General features: G+C 38.2%; 1 protein-coding gene across 1 annotated transcript in view; it reads right to left on the bottom strand.

The window, feature by feature from the left end:
- Positions 1–21,862, bottom strand: part of LOC117479355 (metabotropic glutamate receptor 4-like) — a 123,525-nt gene that overhangs the window by 11,427 nt on the left and 90,236 nt on the right. The window contains exons 3-6 of the mRNA XM_034126284.1: positions 20,994–21,129; positions 18,079–18,233; positions 17,176–17,316; positions 6,824–7,024 (exon numbers count right to left, since the gene is read on the bottom strand). Of these exons, the coding sequence (XP_033982175.1) occupies positions 6,824–7,024; positions 17,176–17,316; positions 18,079–18,233; positions 20,994–21,129 (633 nt within the window). The remainder of the gene's footprint in view (positions 1–6,823; positions 7,025–17,175; positions 17,317–18,078; positions 18,234–20,993; positions 21,130–21,862) is intronic.

Below are 21,862 nucleotides of genomic sequence, written 5' to 3'. Positions count from 1 at the left end.
TGAGTCAACCGACAAACCCCTCTCCAGCTTCACAACTTGTTATTAAATGTGGTGTAAAGGAACGGGAAATTCACAGATTTCGTGATGAGAGCCCACCACAGAGTGTCTCTGAGCAAAGGGCCATTAATTGCATCCCCATCTCTGTCTGTTTGCTCCTTCCAAATGTGTTTTCACTTCCTCAATACAGTCTCTGAATACTCAGCAATTCTGTAACATGTTGTAGTGGTTGTTGAAAAGTGAGGCTGAAAATGCCCCTAGTTAACTTGCATAAAATGTGTTTTGGATTTCCCACAGTCAATATTTGGATGTTGTGTACAGTACTTCCGAGAGCTACTTCAAAGAGATAAGAGTGCATTTTTGTGCAAAGGATATTCATCATGTCCAGACACCAGACTGTGTGTTTTCCAGCATTTGGGTGGGAGTCATTCATTTTCAGCAAGTATTGACTACACTCCCCTCATAATAATAAAAGGAATTATTCATTTGAGCGTGTTGTTCCCTTGAATAGGTCTCAGTATCGATTGAACCTTTGAGTCAAAGTTGGAAACCTGTGAGTCAAGCTTTCAGAGCAGACCGGTTTATTTCCGTCTGCAAATGTGTGTGTGTCAAAGATCTGATCAAACCCATGGGATGTATTGCATTAGTATAATCCTGCTGCATTATCTAGAGGGCATGTCTAAGCAAACAGCAGGCAGTCATGTGCAATTATGAAAATGTTCTTGCCCATCTCAGCAATACAGGGAATTGAGTGGGATGTATATTTCTACTAATTTGATTTCCGTAATCGATTAGTTTCACCTCGTAACTTGCAAAATTACATTTACAAGTTTCATGCGCAGACAGCAAAAATGAGCAATCTGCATACTAATTAACCAGGTCAGATTTTTAAGGAAAACACTGCATAAATATCTCTTTGGAATTAAAGCTGTATGTGTGTGAACATACCGATGTATAAACATGATCCACATTTACTCACTGCAGTTTTCACAATGGCTGTGAAATGTGTCTTTATTGTATTTGATCCTCAAAAACTTCTCAATCTTCCCAGTGACTGGTCAGCTAGTTGAAATTCCAAGCCTTTCTCTGTAATTTAGGGGAGGCTGTGGCGCAGTGGATTAGTGCGTTGGTGTTCGGATCAGGGGAGCACAGGTTCAAACCCCACTGCAGTCAGCATGTCGTTGTGTCCCTGGGCAAGACACTTCACCCAAAATTGCTCCTGTGGGGATTGCCCACAGTATTGAGTATGTAAGTCGGTTTGGATAAAAGCGTCTAACATGTAATGTAATGTAATGTATGCAAACCAAGCACACATTTTCATGATGTCGCTATTGCAGTTAACATAAAATACCCCTCTAATCCATTAAAAACCATTAGCTTATGCCAACAAAAGATTCAATGTGTTTGCAATGTTTTATAAAAACTGATCAGAACAAGTAATATATATTGCTGTTTGAACAGGGTGTCCATGGGGTCTTAAAAAGTATTAACAGTTGATAAATCAATTTAGCGAAAATTAAGGCTATTAAAAAGTATTAAACAGCATTTTCCAAGATATTACATTTTGTAGCTTGTTTTCAATAAGTATATAAATTGTCCAAAGAGGTTGTATTCTACAGTCTGCCTGAATGTAATCATTGCGTAGGTGTGTATTGTGATTCTGTGTAGTTTATTTATGGCATCCCGTTGGATTTAACATCATCTGAACAGGACATCGCACGCTCACTGCTTGATAGCGCGCGAAGGTCCGTTTACGCCGGTTGTTAAACAACATCGTTATGGGGAAATGCAAGTCTGCGTCCAAATGGTTGGAAGATAAGGAGGAAGGACAATCAATACAGTATATAGTAAATGTGAGGTAAAGTGTGTCGCCAATGTAACCGGTTAAAACTCGAAGTGGCGATGAGGTCTTAAAATGTATGGAAAGGGTCTTAAAAAAGGTCTTAAAAGGTATTGCATTCGACTTCAGGATTCCTGCATATACAGTACCCTGTTGAAGCATGTATGCCGCTTTGATGAAGGCATTTTCTACACCCCTAACAATACAACATAATTACTGTACTTTGCCTCAATGCAAAGAACCAAGATTCAGAGCAGCTGGAGTCTGTAATTGACTTCTATTGTAAATGGAAGCCCAGCCTTACGTGTTTATTAGTCGTTGGATTGGGCCGAGTTAAGGGCCAGTGTTGATTATATTTTCAGCCTTCCCTCTTTTATGACACTAACCTCAGGAATACTTCATCCTCCCAGACTGTATCGTACCCTCTCAATTTGCTGCGAAGCCTAATATCCCTTGTTCCCTGGACAGGCAAGATCCATTATTAAGCAGTATACACACACTTTTTAATTTGACATCCTTTCATAGACTGCTGTAATAGCTTGCATTGATCTGAACAGAGGAATACATCTAGTAGATATATATGAACACACCATATAATGCTCTGTATGATCCTGTGATACATCCAAATGAATATAACGCTCAACCTCATACCTCAGCTTTAATTGACAGTGTGTGAACCTGATGTTACAGCCAACCTTTAATCACACTATTTTCACAGCTTTACTATCAGGCTCACTTTATGTTTTCCTAGATTACCTTGAAAAACCAACCATCCACTCTAAAACATGCATTTACAACCATTCAGTACCACTTGTGAGTATATACCCAGCATCACTATCTTAAAACCATGCATCAATAAGTATTATCTTAATCTGCAATATCCGTAGTGCTTGGGTTTCCTCTTTCCTTTAGTCAGCAGCGATTATCTGTCGACAATTCCCAGAATATACTGGAATCATGTGGACATTCCCGTTGTTTTCCTACAAACCTTTTAAATTCTCTGCAGAAAGACTCTTAAAAGCAAGGCAGTATCCGGTAATGTACAGCATTGATTTATTTTTTTAGCCATGCCTGTACTAAGCTCAAAGACTTCAGTGCTGACGAGCCATCCAGTAACATAACACTGGGTATGAAGGAATGCATAAAGAAGTGAAGTTTAATTCTATAATCTGCTATACTTCAAGGCAAGGAACGTTTATTTATACAGCACCTTTTCTTAGACAAAGTGCTTTACAGGCAATTGATAGAAAAGATATGTGTGGCATAAGATCAATTAAAAGTATAGAAAGGTTTGAAAGAAAATTGATAAAGAAACAATTGGAAAGTCTTTATACTTTAATAAAGAAATGGCTACAGTCGGGGCATATCTTAGTTCATAGGGAAGCTGATTTAATCACATTTTGATTGAACTCTGGCGAACACCAGCTCACTCGTCCCTGCAGACTTACCTGACTTGCACCCAGCAAACATATCGGCTATTTATATATATTTTGGGCCAAGTGACTTTACCTCAAAAACAATTCTGTTCTGCAAGTGCAGGGATCTAATATGATAATATGACATGTGTTCTCCTTCCTTAGTGTTTGTCAGTATTTTATCTGCAGCATTTTGAATGAGTTTATCATCTTTGTATTTTTAGGATGCCAAGATACTTATTCTGTTGCAGCTTTAATCACCACTGACATTTAAATCCTCATCAATGATTCTTGATGTGTTGTTTTAGAATCAAGATAAGCACTAAACGTCAGCTAACCTAATTTTCCAGTCTATTTAGAAGTATTTATGATCCGCATAAATCCGTGTAAACATTTTTAAGATTCAATACTGTATCACCAGCTGTTAAACTTCCCTTCATATTAAAGCTTTACTCCAATGCTTGAGAAATTGCTCTATATTTTAAATCAAAACAAATATGACTCCAGAAAACATCTTCATTCAACTGACCTGCTTGCATAATAAGCGCACTGAGAGCAGGTACACTCTGTTTGGGCTTTGAAGATGTGGCCTACAATAAAACACTGAGTGCTGCAGACTTTCTTTTCAATATCCATTAGGGATGAAAACCAACCGCTGCAAACAAAGTGTCAGGTTCACCTTTAATATCCCGAACAATAAAGGTTATGTTGACTACATTATTAAAATAATGCACCCATATTTAAGTCAGACCCATGTTGCCTTCTCTCTTTACTACGTAATCTATAAACCAAACCACCTCTGGGGAAGTAAATGACACATCATGCCTTTTCCTTTAATGGTGTTGTACATTTTCTAATGCAGCCTTAATTAGTTTAACAACAAAGCTTCTCATTGTTTCTGCCATCCCTCCTCTGTTGCCCTTTTGAGGCTGCAAGATACCGTGTGCCTTCATCAAACAACAACAGAATTCAGAATTGGTCAACCACTTAGAGGAGTTCGCCCCCTTATCACGTACAATGTGTTGGAGCGCTAGCCAATAGAAGCCCGAGTTTTACGTATTGATGGTGTTACAGAAGTAAACAAAGGAGTCCAATTGAGGTGGGGTGGGGAACTCCCTTTGGAGGGAACTTTGGGATTTGAACAGACCATTTACATGCACAAAAAGCTATAACACTCAGCAGGAAAGGGAAAACCCAAAAAGCATAATAAGGCCCCTTAGTCAAATACATTACATATTTATCCAAACTAGGCATAAACAAAATAAGTTATATGGCATTTAAGCAATACTACTATAATAAAACTTTTCTCCAGAACAGTGCAGTTGAAATGTATGCAACCCCCACACTGCACGCTAGGGTTACACAATGGATGAACCAGTAGGAGTTTCTAACACCCCCAGTTGTGTTCATTAGCCACACAGTATCACTGATGCTGGGAATAAACTCTGAATTCAGCAGCAGTGTTTTACTTCATCCAGAAGTTCCTTTGTTTTAAAGTATTCCTGTTGTGTACCTGCAGTGGTGTGACACCCCCTCACCCCACGACCCCCCCCCCCCCTGTAATTGTCATACCAATAAATGCATCCTTTCCTCTATAATCATCTGTGAGGGTGGAGGGGCTTTGAGATTGTGTCAAACTGCTCGCATTAGATCGTGCTTGATTGCATGAACACTTTGACCCTCTTCTGATCCGACGTATAATTAACTCAAGTTGTAACTGCTGACGCTGACCTGAGTCTGCATACATTTGTGTTATTTTAAAAGAAACCAGCACATGCTGCTTACATGACCTCCTTATACAAATACTTTCTTTGAACCTATAAGCTTATAATTAACTAAAGTTTAGAAAGTTTCTTACCTTATATCAAAAATTGCCCATATGTTTACATCGCAAGTGCGTCTAATATTTCTTTGTACGTATTTGTTTCCATATGTATTACTTATAGAGGCATAGCAAACATTCCTTGCATCTCACTATTTTTTAGAGGGAACAGAAAATACAAATTATTTTTATATATATTTCATATATCTCTCTTTTTATTCTTATCTTTATTACTTTTTATATGTATGTGTATACACCGTCAGCATTGGTATTTTATTTTGTTGTACCTCATGCAATGTCATTAAAGGAATTCTATTCAATGTGCATCTTACTTGCTGTGATAATGTTTAATTTGCATAAGTATTCATGTGTTTATACTGTAAACAACAGCAATCTAATATAAAAACAAGGTATTACTATATTAAGCTTAAGAGTTACAATGAAACTACAAAGCTTCTGCTGTACAAAATCCACAAAGAAATGAACTAAGGAGACTTTAGTAATACTATGTAAACCCTATAGGCACTATACACACACAGAGAAACTGTAAAAGAGCATAAGTGCAATCCACTCAGTTTTTGTTTGGTATTTAAATGTTAAAGTTGTTATTTTCCTGAAGAAATGGTCAACGGATGGTACATAATAGGGTGCCTTTTCTCTGCTTACAATGGCACACTCATGCTAGAAAGGGCTTTTGCATTGTTATGATAAAACAGCAGAATACAGATGATGGTTAGACAAAGGAGTCCATTGGCGGCATCTTTTCATAACAGCAGGATTAAAATCACAAACTTCAATTAAACTGTATGCTGAGGCAGATACTGATGTAAATATTGATTTGTTAATATTTCTGATATGGATATATTGTCACATAACAATATATACTGTATGCAGATGCCATCAAAAAATCTTACAGTTCAAAGATCAAGACGTCAGTGTTCTGTGGTGGTCGAACTATTATTGCTTCAAACCTTGTTTGGGAATTTCTGTATTTCAATGTCTTGTTACTAATCAGCCTATACAGTATATACACCATTTACCATAAATATGAATAAACAGCCTCCCTTATGTATTGGTCTATCTCTAGTGGTGAATGCCAATTTGTCTTACAACATGAAAACTGAATAAAGAAATGCTCAGAAGGGGTTGCATTAAGTTGCAGAAGCTAGATGAACATAGGGTAGACAGGAAGTCATGTTGAAACTTTGGCTCATTAAATAGTTTGAAGGTGTTCAGCTGATGCTTTTTTGTGTGACTCGAGAAAGACAACCCACTGTATTTGATAGTAACACTAAAACATGTATTTTGAGTCTACAGAGAACAGCCACAGGGAAAGGGAAACTATCTATGCCTGTATTTGATGGCTCTGTGCGGTAACTCTCTTCCCCCTTCTCATTTATGTACAATTTTAAATCCGTAGCCAGTGCACTTCAAGCAGGAGATCTCTTGCGTGGGCAATTCAATGCTGACAAGATAAGGCGGGAAATCTCACAAAGGACCGTTCCTGCACATCATCAACTACGATAAAACGCGCTGTTCTGCTGCTGATTGTCACCCTCCTACGGATCTCTGCCTCTTATACTTGCTGGGAGTAATTTACATTCAGTAGCCTGATAATTGGAGGCCATTGTGTACCCAAGCTTGTTACACCCATTTCTTATTCTACCATATACTGTATATTTATCAGAGTACTTGCCAATTTACATACAGTACGTGCATGCAGTTCTTTGTTGGATTCTGAGTACCTACCTGTGAAGTTGACGTTGCGGATGTACTTGAGCAGCAGAGTGCCGTTGATGGATTCCATCTTTGAGCAAAGGCCGACTTTCCCAGGGCAGAGGTCTTTGTGCATGTTATGTAGAGCATGAGCCATGGCATAGATCGCGTCAATCACAAACTGAACCTTCCCCTCTTGTTCGTAGGATGAGTCCTTCCCGATCCGCTCATGGTCTAAAAGAAAAACAGATATTACAACTCATGAATATACATTGCTTTTGAATGATTGTTTTTAAATGCCATTTTCTTAATGTCTTTCATTTTTGTTAAGCGCTTTGAATTGCCATGTGTTGAAAGGTGCTATATAGATAAACTTGCTTTGCGTTGCCTTACATACTTGAAAGATTCCTAAATACTGCAGGACATGGCTGAGTGAGTTTACTTTATAAAAGTTCCCATCATGTATTTTGATGGCTTAGTCATTGTGATCATGAGAGACAATCAAGACTAGAATATTCAATTTGAATGACGAACGTAAAAGAACAATACAACTGATCCACTGTCAAAAATGCAAGAAATAAACAGTGATTGCTAAAATCAAGGAAATGAAAGCCTTTCAACAGGCTTGATTACTCAATTGTGAACCCATCATTTGTTTTAACAATATTTCATCTATTTAAAGATTGGCGAAAAGTCACAGAATCTCAGAAATGTGCTACCTTGTGTCATAATGGTCTGTCGATCACTGATAACATTATTAAATGAGACATTTTTTTGTCATGAATCCTCATTTGTCTCACTTGCAGTAGAGAACAGCCTTTGCCTTCCTCTGCATCATGATGTAAAGATCCTGAAGAATTAGTTAAACTTTCTAAGCAAATATTTCTCCATATAAGTTGGGAAAACGCTTCAGTAAGGTCGGGAGCTCTCTCAGGTCTTGTTTATGTGAACTCTTAGTGTTTATCCCCACAAAGTCACGTGGCACCTCACATCCATCACAAGTGCAGGGCGTGATGGAGTGGTTAGCGGGGGAGTAGAAGACACAGCAAGACAGGCCTGATCATTCTTCAGCATTAATGTAATTAGTTATGACAGGTGTATATTAATCATAGCTGGGGTTGTTCTAAAACTTTGAAAATGTGTTAACAAGGAGCAAGGTTTCAATTATCAGCGTAACGCTTTTTTTCTCTAGCCAATACCCTGTTAGGTTGAGCAGAAAGAGTGACAGCAGGAAACTTTGAACTGAGTTAAGTTAAGTTTCAATCTGTTAAAGTAGTGTAAGTAGAAAAACATGCACCTGTATGTTGATCTAAGGGCAATTTAACATGTTCTCATGTCTGAATATGCACCCTGCTGTTTTCTCCCTTGCGGTGTGACTGAGGCAAAAGAAGTTGAAAATAATCTGACAGATTTTCGATTCAAATCCATGGATGGATAAAACAACGTCCAGCATAACGCCTTACACACAGCATGTTACAATAGCCGCGTTCACACCGCAGTACTTTGCCCACTTTAGTTCCGATATAGTTCCGAAATGTCGCGTTCACACCAAAAAGAGCCGGAACTAAAATTAGTTCATCAGAACCTTTTTTACCCCCTTTTGCGTCCCTGCTAGAGAGCAGGTACTTTCGTGGGAGAAAAAGGTTCCTATTTCTGATTGGCTGGGCGGATTGCAAACCACGCCCCGTAAAACTCCAAAAAAGTTTTGTGAAGCCGCCATTTGATTATCCTCGCATTAGCATTATTAGCATTAGCATTAGCTCAGCGCACAAACGCAGAGAGACTAACTTATGGCAACACAAAAGAAAACATGGGAGTGGTGGAGTGTCGGCGTTCTGGCGATTTACTCGGAAGGCTTCAGTAGAAGCTGCTGGGAGTCCCAGCAGCTTCTACTGAACTTCGGGTGGCAGTATACGCCGTGAAGTTGTTTGCGGCCTGCCAGTAAACCCAAAGCAGAAGAAGAAGAAGTGACGTCAGCGACTTCATTTGCCTAATCCTCCCCCAGGAACTTATTCCGGTGTTAACGCGATCTGTATTTAGTTCATGAGAACTAAAGAGTTCTCATGAACTAAGTTCTCATGAACCTTTGTGGGAAAAGTACTGCGGTGTGAATGCGCCTAATAAGTGATCAAACTAACCCTAATATCCTATCATTCAATGCATGTGAACTGTCGCATTTTATTAAAAAGGGAGTAAAATGAACTCGATAAAAACCTTGATCGTGACATTGATTCATTATCATTATCAAAATATCAGTGGATTCACTGAGAAGCGAAGATGTCCCTCACGCTCACAACAATGATCCTAATCAAGACTCCAACGACATAATCTGTTTCCAAATGCATCGGAGAAGCAGACTGAGAGAACAGGAAACAGCCTCACTATTAGCCATCAAAACAATTTGAACTTGCATCAAAGAGGACACATTATGCTCATTTTCAGGTTTGTTTTGGGATTTTGTGTGTGGGAGAGAAACTCGCTCTGGAGGGAACTTTGGGATTTTAGCCTTTGCAGATCATTTACATGCACACACAAATGTTCAACACACTACAGGAATGGGAGAAACGCCAAAAAAGCATAGAGCCTCTTTAACCCTCCTGTTGTCTTCGGGTCAAATCTGACCGATTTACTACTTTCATCAATCATAACTTTTTTTGTTTTACATTCGATTGCATTAAGGCTTTATGATATCCTTCACAGTAGACATTTGAACATATGCAATTGCTGATCACCACTTTCGTTGAATTTTGGAGGATTTAGTCAACTGTGTAACACCCATGGTGTTCCCGGTCAAAAATGACCGCCATAAAGAAAAGGAATTAGTAACCATCTGGATCAGATCACACACACACACACACACACACGCACACGCACACGCACACGCACATGCACACGCACGCACACACACACACATACTCTAGATGTGTCCCCCCCCTTATGTGCCCAATCCCCCCATGTGAATCACACCTGGCAGTGGCACACACAAACACACACGCAAACACACACACACACACACAGAACAATTTGACCACATTTCCCGCTCTTATGTGCCCATCCCCCCACATGGATCACACCTGGCACATGCAAACACACACACACACACAGAACAATTTGACACATTTCCTGCTCTTATGTGCCCATCCCCCCACATGGATCACACCTGGCACACGCAATACATGTTCGGTGTCTATTCTTTGTATATTTACTGCAGTTTTTCATGTATACCAGTAGTCTGATACAATATTTACAGTTTGAAAGGGTGTTAAATGACATTTGGTGATGATTAACGGTTTTTGTCTCAAATTTGACCGCGAACACCAAAGTAAGGGGGGGAAACGAAGGAAATAGGAGGGTTAATGTCAAAAGACACGTGTAAATAATAGAAATCTATAATTTCACAGATAGATGAAGTTATGTATGACATGTCTGTAAAGGGCATCAGTCAGTTGTATTAGAATGCGTCATTTTAATTACTGCAGCAGATTTGGTTCTGTATTAACACAACTGAGTGTAAATCCAAGTTTTGACTTTATAAATAATAGATGAAGCTAACCTTTTGTTTAGCTTTGTTTTACTATACCGTTATCTGTACTGTCCAGATAGTGCAGCTGTGATGAGGGGGGCTGATTAAATGCAGACTCACCGCTTTAACCATCTTTTGTTTACAACCAATCACTGCACTGCTTTTCGTTCATTCTAAAGGGCTGCTTATTTTCACTATTTCTTAACAAATCCATTAAGGCTTACAATATGGTTTCCTGTATTTGTGTGTAGTGTTATTTCCAAGAGTGTGACAGAACAAGTAGTTTGAGAGACACAGTTTTAAAAGCATGTGAATGACAGCATTGCAACAAATCTCCATTGGAAATATGATATATGTTGTATTCAGAAACATTGAAGACAGTGATTGTGAATATTATTGAAGTTAAACCAAAAACACTGAGGCTCTGTAATAGAGGATCATTTGTATCAGTGCAGTAAATGGTATATTTATTTTGTCCCCTCTTTTAAGGTGAATGCTTTTTTAGAGTAGTTCAATCCCCTGTTTTGAAAGTCTACTCAGTTTGGAGTGAATAGAGTAATTTTCATTAGAGCTGCATCTAATTTCATCTCAACAATCAAAGAAGGATTTTTGAAAGAGTGATTCTGAATAGCTCATGTCAATAACACATAATGCGGAAAAGTGGAAAGTGACCATATTCAATTTGATGTGCTAATGTGTGCTCTCTGGTGAAAATTGGCCACACGGTGCTTTTACACGCTTTAATTACTGAAAGGTTTTTATTGCTGCGGCTCTGATATTGTGTAATTACACATAAACGTATAATTTAAATAATCAGCTTACTGTCATCAGAGGAGCAGTATTTCAGTCCTTTGTGGCTTTGCTTTCAATAAAGGATGGCTTGCATGCTAGACAACTTATTTGTGCTCTTTTCTAAGGTGTATTTCATAGGTTTGTTTACAAGACAGGAACAACACAAGGGGAGGTAAACAGTGCATCATGATCAGATAACAAAAAGCAGATGATAGTGAAATCACGTTTGGTTTGCACACATTGTAAGATCTCTGTGGAAACCATTTCTTATCTCAACAGAGACACTTCATTTTAACAAGTGCTAGCTTTTAACAGATGAATAGTTTTCGTTTGTCTTGTTGTTATTATCTACTGTAGATACTCGCACAGTCTTTACTCGCTGAGAAGTGGCAATTTACCATCAGTGACAAAGCTCTGAATGTTTAAGCAGCTTGGATACCGCCAGTTACTCAGTGAATTTATGCTACAGACAAAGTGAAGCATGGATATTCAGTCTGTCTTTTCCTATGGCTGTCACACTCATTGTTATGTCTCTCTTTTTCAAACACAAAGTAATTTGACATATTGATGGCAAGATGCCTCAGAGGTTTGCACAAGCAGCTAAAAGCCAAACGTTTCTGTATAAAGTTTCCATCACTTTTAAAAAAAACATTTAGCTAAAAAGAACACTGCTTCCCAATATTTTTGACTTTTGACTTTAACAAGCAATATGTGCATGTTATGCTTTTGTATAGATTATGACCTCATATAGTGCAGGTGAAAGTGTCCAGTGTATTGATTTCAAATTACACTATCAAGTAATGGGAAAACAATGAAAGTAATACATACAAATGATGACTAAAAGCAGATTATTTAAATGTGTATTGAGTACACACTTCAAAAGACATTGAGCCTGGTGACATACAACCCAAACCAGTCCTTACGTCAAAGTTTGGAAACCCCAAACTATATTATTTTCTAAATATAATTAGATACATAATTTATTAACTATTTTTCCGACAGGTGTATGCTTTGTCTTCTTTATTTGTGCAGAAATATGACACTCATTTTGATGTTGCCTTGGTTAAAGAAATCTTTAATGAAGTATCTCCTTTGATGTTTAGTTTTAGCAGATATCACCCTTCTACAGAACCTAAAGAAAGACCAAACCCCCCCCCTGTAGACATGCACTGTATGTTAAAGAGTGTATTCCTCTCCAACATGGCTCCTTCCCATGATGGATGCAGACAAGGGACAGTAACTTGAGATGTGCTGCAGAAGGTTAGTCAGCAGTGCAAAGCAAGTATTGATGTGAATGAAGATGAAACCTTGCAACTGTTTTTTATTTTATCGGTGTTCTAGGAGTTTTTATCATGGCAAACCTTGAGATTCTGAAATAACACAATGATCCATAAAGTCCCAGGTCACACAGTTCGCTCTTGCCCAAAATAACATTTTGAATGGAGGCACATCGTTTGTTTTGAGCATCCTTTTCATTCGAAGTAGATGGGGCAACATTTTTCATTTTCTATAAACGCTGATTATTTTCTTTGTGAGGCTCAGAATAATAGGCTATCTGTCCAACCAATTTGCTTAAAGGACACAACAGACGAGATGCTACTTTCTTGGAAGCGAGTTCATTTTGACATTGGGGGTCACTCACTTCTCAATTATAGAAAATTGGGATATACATAGTCAGCGCAGTCGTTCGTACTGTTGCTTTTTATCTTCAGGTGGTTCTGAGTTCAAACCCACTCGCAAGCAGTCAGTGTGGGTTTTATCCAGATTATTCACACAGTGCAAAGAACTCAGGTTCATTGCTGACTCTGAAAGTGTGAATGGCCCTGTGATTGCCTGGCAGTTCAGAGTGTATTCTGCCTCTCGGGGGCGAACTTTGGCAATTACACATGATAGATGAATGGATTTGAACAATGTCCTTAATTTATCAAACAGTTAATAAATTATTTAAGAAGATAATAAGCTGATTAATCAAGCATGAAAGTAATCATTATTAGTAACTCTTGCCATGCATATTCAATAATATAATACAAAATCTTCTGTCGGATTTAATTCCATACCTCCTTCTATATCTCCAGTTTAGTCATTGTTCTTTTTTATTTTTGCATTTTTGAGCTCATTCAAATTGTCTCACGTAACACGGTTATTTCTACATTTTATTACTGAACTGAAATTGTTGTTAAATTGGATCAGAAAACATATAATATTGTAGCACTGGACCATCTGTCTGCAAGTCCCTAGAATAATTTAAATGATCTCCTAATATGGCTTTAGTGAGGTGCTTGGAAACATTGGTAGAAAACCATTACAAACCATCCTCATTTGCTTAAAAAAGACACAGTTGCTCATAAGAAGTAAACTAAATGTTGCTGCTGCATGCTATGGATAGCCAACTAGTTTAAATCATTTAAATGCCCTTTATGAAATGTCTAAAATGGGAAATTGGTTTAACAATAGGATGTGTTTTATACATTGATATCATTCAAAGTACTCTAAGCTACTGCAGGTTAATCATTGTTTCTCCACAGTTAATAGAACATCTCTGTGTTCTACTATCTTTACTTAAAGCTCGACGGTTGGGATTCAGCTTGAGCGAATCGAAGAAGTGAGAGATTATTGCTGGGTTGCAGGTGGCGTCCTTCATGTCTTCAGTGAGCAATGGACAACTGTGGAGGCATGTGTTTGTGTCTGGTATCCGTGATGACTCATGACTGCAGGGATTCAGAGCAACACAGTGACTCAAGTCAGTTTGCTTCATTCAAATGTTAAACCTCGATATTTGCTGAATCCACGCCAACAAAAGGCAGAGCTCCTGCAGAGCTTTCATCTTTGCCTCCAGCCCCGAAACACAGAAGACATTAATTATAGGAGGTGCTGCATGATATGGCTGTTGGCAGTTTGCTCTGCTCTGTTTACTTTCATGTATGTTGCATATTTTAGGATGCACAAAGGAAAAACACTCAACATCTTCTGTCATTATGGCTGTAGCACTTTCAACATGAGGATTTGAGGACTAACACCAGTAAGTACTTATGCTGATGTTTCAGCCCTGCTTATTTCTGTCCGATGCAACTGGGATTGGAGGGGTGAATCTCATGCCTTGATAATGTGCACAATGTTTCTTTTATTACCAATTTGTCTCACTTTGTCTGACTATTCACATTCGTTGTGCTCTTAATGAACAGGATCATGTTTTATGGTTCAACAGCGTAACCTATAGTATGATGTACACACATCTGATCTAAGATTGGATTCAACTCGGCAAATAATTCCGTTCAATTTCTGTGCGTTTTTCATATTTACCTCACATGTAATTGGAACCTGTAATCATGAGTTTCCAGTCACCCGCATATTCTGTACAATCCAAAACCACGTTGTTTCTTCGATACTGATGGAAAGCTTTAAAATAATGGAGCATGCCCAATGATTATAAATGCTTTACATCAATTAAATATAGAACACTAAGAGATAGCAGTTAATCCATACAGATGTGGATTGTAATAAATAATTCATCGTTTATCTATTAGTGTGAATTAAGGGCTAGCAAAAAAACTATAGATATTTGCTACCCCAATAATGTTTTTAAATATGCCTTTAACATCTGACAACTATAGATGATACAAATAAAGTAACGAAAGTTCGATTTATAGGTTAGTCTTCCACGTTTTTGGGAGGGTGGTGAAAACAAATTGCCTCCACCTTGCCCCTGTTGCCGATCTACACTCTACTGAATACACCTTTTTGTTGTTGCGTGTTCACACTACAGCAATCTCAACTACACATGTTACCAGAAAACTGACTTTATGCACTTAGCTTGTACTGAGTTTCAATTTCAAATAACAGAGTCCTATAATACAGCCTCACTTCATGCAGGTTATAATGTTCAATTGTCGTTGTAACTGTTCTAAAGAAGTGACGATTCAACTTGATTGACATTTTGGAAGTAGTGTGTGGTGTTGTTGAATTGTATTGCTTAACACTGAGAGTTGTTCCTCTGTATAATGCAGTACAGTGTGTCTATTTGATCACATGTAGAGAAATAAACTATGAGGTTATGACCTGCTCAGATCCTCGGGTAGTATTTTTGCTGCACCCTTCAGACAAAGCAGTAAAATGATTTTGGGGTTACATTGTACATCTGAAGCTACAAAGTGAATTGTGGCCTCTGGGGCAGCAGATACAAAAAGCAGTAGCACCTGAATTATACATCTGCACAGTGTTGTTCTCAGTCCCTTTCAGTGCTGGAAAATCACCTGAAAATAAATCTGTTGCCATGCCTTGCTGTGTGCGATTAAAAGCTTTGATACTACACAAATAGGATAATTCCATGCCCATAAAATCATGTAAGTACTTTAAGAATGTAATTCTCCAATCACTGGTTGTTGATTAAAGCTTTACACAGATAAACATAATTCGTTCCTCATTATTAAGTGTGTTGTTAAAAATACTGCTGACATTGTAGGTTATTTTAAAACAACAGATCATATTTTAAGATGTATCCTATCATATGCTTGCAACTTATTACTTGAAGAGTAATGCATGGTCTATACAATGAAGAATTCAAGTGGCTAACAAGCAGCAGAAGTGGGGACATTAAATAATGGTGCTTACAAAATGAACAATGGGGAGGATCGTCATGGTTCTTGCAAAAGGCTCTGACTGAAATGATTGTTCCTCTTGCAGATGTTTACTGTGCCTCTGAGGAGAGGAAGAACAGAGCCTACAGCAATTTAAAGCAAGAGCATCCACCATGACAACTGATCACGTGTTCTCCTTAAATCTAAAACGTGTAGATTGATTTTGCAGGTGACTATTAAATCTCTGGTCATTTTGTTATCCTTGATTGTTAATCTGTTGTAACAATTTAGTTTGTGTCCTATAATAATGAGTTTGCATTGTCCAGTGGATCAGAAAGCAACATTTACAATATCAAAGTACCACATTATCTTCAAAACAAGTTGACAGTGAAGACTATTTCAGAAAATGCAGTTGATATGTATCTAATAAACTCTTGAACTGGGATGGGAACATTTCCTGTATCTTACATCAATATAGGCTGCTATTTAAAAGTAATGTAATGTGTACTAAACCGACTTCTAGTTCTGTGTTAGATATTTAAGGGTATTTCTATGTGTTTATTTATGGGACTATGCTTTCTTTTTTATACAATAAAAGTTGTAAAAGCCAAAACACAATTGAAACATGTAAACATTCCAGCAGTAAGTGACAGTGTGTGGGAGTTTTCTGCTTTCTTTTCAAAGATAAATGAACATGACATATCATCCCTCTCTTGGAGATTTAAAAGCATAGACATTCTTCTAAGCACTATCACACTGGCACTTTGTTTACTGGCAGTATCTTCCACCTGACATTGTTTAAAATGATGCGTATATTATGTGTCTGTAAGCAGCACGCAATTTATGTGGACTTGACTTAAGGGCAGCGTTAGTTAAAAAGTCCATGCCAATGAAAGACAGGTGCAAGCCTTCAAGACAATCCACTCTCACTCTCAAAAGCAGAAGACAGCCAGCTTCTAGAGAGTATTTGTTGTGTGTGTTGTGAGATTCTCCACCGAACATATAGGAATGTATTGCCTGGAAACTTTACGGGTGCAAGCTTTAAATCTGTCAGCCGTGACTACTTGAGATGCAGCGTTGCTCTGCACACTGGGATGAGACGGGCCTGGAGAGTGTACTGATTTTACCGACCTGAAAGCTTGTTTCTAATGGCCTGATTGGATTTACTATTGATTATGTTTTGAGCGTATGTGGCGGCATAGTTTTGTGATTGCTATTGTCGACCACTGCAAATTGAAGTAGCCAACAGACGAGTAATAGGAACATTAATTTCTCTGGGAGAAACTTAGAGATTCCCATTCACTTATCTAAACCCATTAGATTTAACCTAAATTAGAGGAGCGTGATTATTTTCTCCCTGATGACAAATACATCCACCCAGCATACCATCTACACACACATGATGTATTCACAGCAGACCCGATCGATATACTTGGTCATTGATTGAGTGCTTTCCATTGACCGAGTGCCTTCTCTGCTATTAAGTGTAGACTCACTTGTGCATTTCTTGATGCCAGATCCTTTCTTCACGGCGTGCCGGCTGAGCTTGCATTGGAAGTTATTTTCCCAGAACTCTGCAAACCAGATGTTCCTTCTATTATTCTCTAATGTTCGGCTGATGAAGTAGCGATCGAAACCTGAAAGAAATGAGAGGCTGTTAGAATTTAATTCATCACGTTTTACATCTGAATATGCTAAGCGAAATGTAAACTGTTTTGGGCCTGGGTCCTGGTGGATATCTTTGGTGATGATTTCAAATGAGCCAAGTATTTACTCAAAGCCCAGTGAGAACAGAAGCTCTGCAATCAAAAAATATTAGCAATGCAAATTCAGTTTGGTTTGCTGTTAGCTTAACAGTGGAACTGTTCAAATGAAGTCATGTCTTTGAAAGACATCCAAAGATACATTATCATTTGACTGCGCTTGACTTTTCTTTGACATTGTAAACATGTTTTCTTCTAAATGTTCTGCAGAATTTTCCAAGGGCCTTAAGAGAGTATGTAAACTTTTAATGGCATGAAACAAAAAATACAATCTGCTATGGATAGGTTGTTTTCAAATAACTTCATTATATCATATTCTGTTACACTTTACCAACTCTTTACCAACATTATTTGGAATCAGTAGCTCTAATAGTAGCGTAAGGAGAATATTCACTGATACGGTACAATATTAATTCAATGTATGTGAACATTTAGGAAGTAGCGATTGGGATCTACATTTAGCGAGTTTGGTTGTAAGTGGTAGAAAACAATAAAATACATCAATACATAAATAATCTCTCAATACAAATGATGTATGTAAAGAAATGTGTTCATTGGAAACCAACATACACTACAATAAGCAGACAAGAGGCAGAAGCATGGCAGAAGTATTGTTAGCGTTTGAGTAATGGATACCTTTTATGGACTGCCGTTTGGGGAGGATAGTGACGGCTCCTTCTGCCATCTCTTCCTGGTTCAATATGGGGGAGATTTTGGAGCCCCAGCTGTCTGAACCTACCCAGATGAAATGGCCGGTTTGATTCGCCTTTTTCGCTGCTTGGAGGAGCCGCCTTTGAGAGACACATGAGAACAGTAACGTTTAATAGTCACATTTAATGTTGAGTTTAAAAGGCTTTCGTGCATTTCAGTATTAAAAAGAAGATGCAATGTCAAAAGGCTCTTTAAATGCATCATTATGAATAAGTGCGGTGTCATATAGGTTATCCCATAACTAGAGTTTTCTATTCTGAGTCTTGCCAAAGTTGCATTGAGGCACAAGTAGAATTGTAAAGCCACTACAGACACACTTTGCATTCCCAGTGCGAAGTATTTCTTCCTTACTGTGGCAGAATGACACCCCTGCCACATTTGTCCAGGCTTGTTGCCAATGGAAATAAGTTTGGGGAGCTGTAAAAAAAAACTGCAGGCGAGCTCGACTGTAGCAGCGGAGCGACAATATATCAGGAAAGCTTGAGCACAGCAACATAAAATTTAAACACAGCCACCTAGACGGGAAAGCATTACCACCCCTCGTATTTTCCCAAAGATGCTGGAACCAAGAAAAAATCACGTTAAGCATCTTACTGTATTTTAAACATCTTTTTGAACATTGAACATGCAGTCTTAACATCCCTCAGTGTTGCAGTTGTATTAGGAAGGATGCCTTACCGAATATAAAAGATATGCCTGCTACATATTTCTAGTAATAATCCTATGTGGATGCACAAAGAGTAATCTAATTAACTTTATGTCTTATAACCTTAGTTTTATCACCACAGGGACATTTGTTTGATTGGTAATGATTTTTCTCTGAGTCTTGGCTCCAGAAATCTAGTGAAATGAGCATGTCTTGAGATGTAATTATGTTCTCCATGTAGGAAAAAAGAGAAACATAGATTTTCTTACTGTCAGGAGATTACATAACAGAGACATGACTCGACGGGCTGATAAGTGAACAGTGAAGGTGCTGTCTGAGGTTGTGGATGGGCATGTTTCCGTCAACTTCAACAGCTCATATTCACTTTCCAACTCACAATAAAGATAAACCCGAGACCTACTGTATTTCCTCATGTTTTTGTATCTTAGCGACTAAAAGGGACAACAGTTATCTGAAATTGGTGCGAGAATGCAAAAGATGGCAGCAGCTAAACAGACTGCAATGTAATCACTCCATGCAATTCCTCACGGCAACTTATGTCTGCTATAAGTGCTTATTTGTTGCCGCTGACAGGCTCAGATTGTCCAAATAAGTGTCCGACAACATTATGGAAAGGACTCAATATATATAACGTTTGTCTTTACCTTAAGCTTGATCCAGTGGTCTGTTTGTTATGACTTGTTGCCGAGTATGAGTTTAAGTTGGATTAAAAAAAAATACCCTAAAAGTTCTTAAATGTGAGTACAATTGTGCTTATGTGAATGAGACATACATTATGTTTTATCATGAAGTAATCAGGGTTTTTAATGTTTACGTGATTGAAGTGCACAGTACAAGATTATTTAATTAAATGTACTCCTATTTAATTATATGAAGCCGTGTTGTTTTCTCAATAACAACCAAGGACAAACCAATCTACCAGAGATTATAAAAACAAAGCACTCATTTTCCTTTGTTTAAGAGGCTGAGATGAGGAGGTATATTTCTATTTAGTTCAACACTATAGGGCTCCCTCCAAACAGCTCATACTTTCTGTGTAGACAGTTTTGGATTCTTAATAAGCTGCTGCCAGCTCTCACTGACTGGGTTCAAGGATAAAGCAGGCATGCAGCCCTGAAATCCCCCTGGCTTTCTGTAATTACTATATATCCACACTATTACCCCTTATCAGGACTGGATTAAGGCAATGAGCACTGGGGCTTCTGCCCTGGACATCATCAAGAGACCGCCCCAAATCACTGCCCACTTCCACCAGGAATACACTGGCCTACTAACTGGTTGCCAGGAAACATTTCCCGTGCAAAGCCACAACAGAGCTGTGTGTGTTGATTCAGCCTACAGCTAATTAACTAGTTCTTAATGCAGTCTTAATATTAGAGAATTCATTTTAATTGATACATTTGTGTCCCCACAAGGAATGCTGAGTCACTGTTAATGTACGTTCATAATAGTATGGTCAGAATAGATAGGGACACCAGACTAAATGTCAGAGCTTTCAGTTGGAAAGAACAAGAGAGTGGACTGATGATATCAGATGACCTCAAACATGACCTTGGAGTGCAGTTAACCCCTCACTTATAAAGTCTCAGTAGAATCACCGTTTGATAAATGTGTTTTATGTTAACTTAACCTGCTCTGTCAAATAAATGGCTTAATAATGCACTGTTTCCATCCAAAGGTACACTTTTTAAGGTAGCATGAAATGGAAAATCCTCAAGTAAAGAAGTCCTCAGAAATGTACAGTTTCTCTACTGTGATCTTATTTCACAGGGCTACAATTTGTCTACTATCTACCTGTTACAACATCCTAGGAGACAACACTTTAGAAAATGTAATTACAGCCAAATATAATAATATTTGCCATTTTAACTCAAGTAGCAGCAGAGATTAAATAGACTTTTCACAAGGAAAATGCTATTTAATTCCTTTATGCACACAAGAGACATTTGTGACATTCTAATGCTGGCTGCAAATTCAGCCTCTGGTAAAAACATTTCTTAACATTTATCACAAGAGACATTAGCCGATTTTTGAAAACTCTTAAACAGCTCTCCCCTAATGTTTCCTCACAACTTATCGAACAAAAAGTGTGATGTAAATGTTATAAAGGGAGTATCTAGCAGTGGTTTAGATAGTTAAAAGTTATATAACTGAAAGCAGGGAAGATACTCACCGGATGTCGTCCTCGTTGGCAAAGATAATGACCACTCTGGCGTTAGGGTTCTCACTCAGCCGGCGAATGATCTTGTCAAACTCTCCAGGTCTCGGTTCTCGGGGTATTTTCACAGACTGAGAAATGCACAGACCACCTAATTGGGAGACAAAAGAAGATTCAAGATAAAAAACAACGACCTTATCTTCTTTAAATCATCTGAACGGATCTCATTAGCTGACATATTATCAAATGCATATTAATGCTGCAGATTCCTGTGTGTCTTTCGTCAAACTCTGGATCACTAAGAAATATACGTTGGATTTTTCTTCTTCTTTCTTTTAACCCGCACAAATCTTTTCCAGTTCTCTGGACTTTTTTATGATATCTACACAGGTGCAATATTTCAGAGCAAGAGAAATGCAAGGTATTAAAAGAAATCTTTCCCTGGACCACAAGGGGCAACTTTGAGACGTGAAGACCCATCAATTCTGTTTATGGTCCTGCCAGGCAGACCAGGGGAATTTGGTAGCATTTGAAAGTACATAAATTGTGTAATTGAAAACTGGTTCCATTTGTTCAGAGTCATTTTTCTTATTACACGGGTTATTTCATTTAGGTCAAAGTAAAAACCATGGTCTGCCTGAAGACTGAGCTATTTTTACGAGAGAAACAGAGAAGAAACTGTTCTGTCTGCTGCCGTCTGGCAGGCGCTACCACAGCATCCGGACTAAAACCACCAGACTCTGGGACAGTTTCATCCCACAGGCCATAAGACTGTTAAACACCTGAACTGTTGAAACAACATCCACAATATTCATCTGGCTGCTACTTAAAAAATATTTATGTATTTACCTAATATATCATATTTCAATGACTTGCATAGACTC

This window comes from Trematomus bernacchii, unplaced genomic scaffold (genome assembly GCF_902827165.1).
Source record: "Trematomus bernacchii unplaced genomic scaffold, fTreBer1.1, whole genome shotgun sequence".
Classification (NCBI taxonomy): domain Eukaryota; kingdom Metazoa; phylum Chordata; class Actinopteri; order Perciformes; family Nototheniidae; genus Trematomus; species Trematomus bernacchii.
This window is presented reverse-complemented; position numbering and strand designations above follow the sequence as displayed.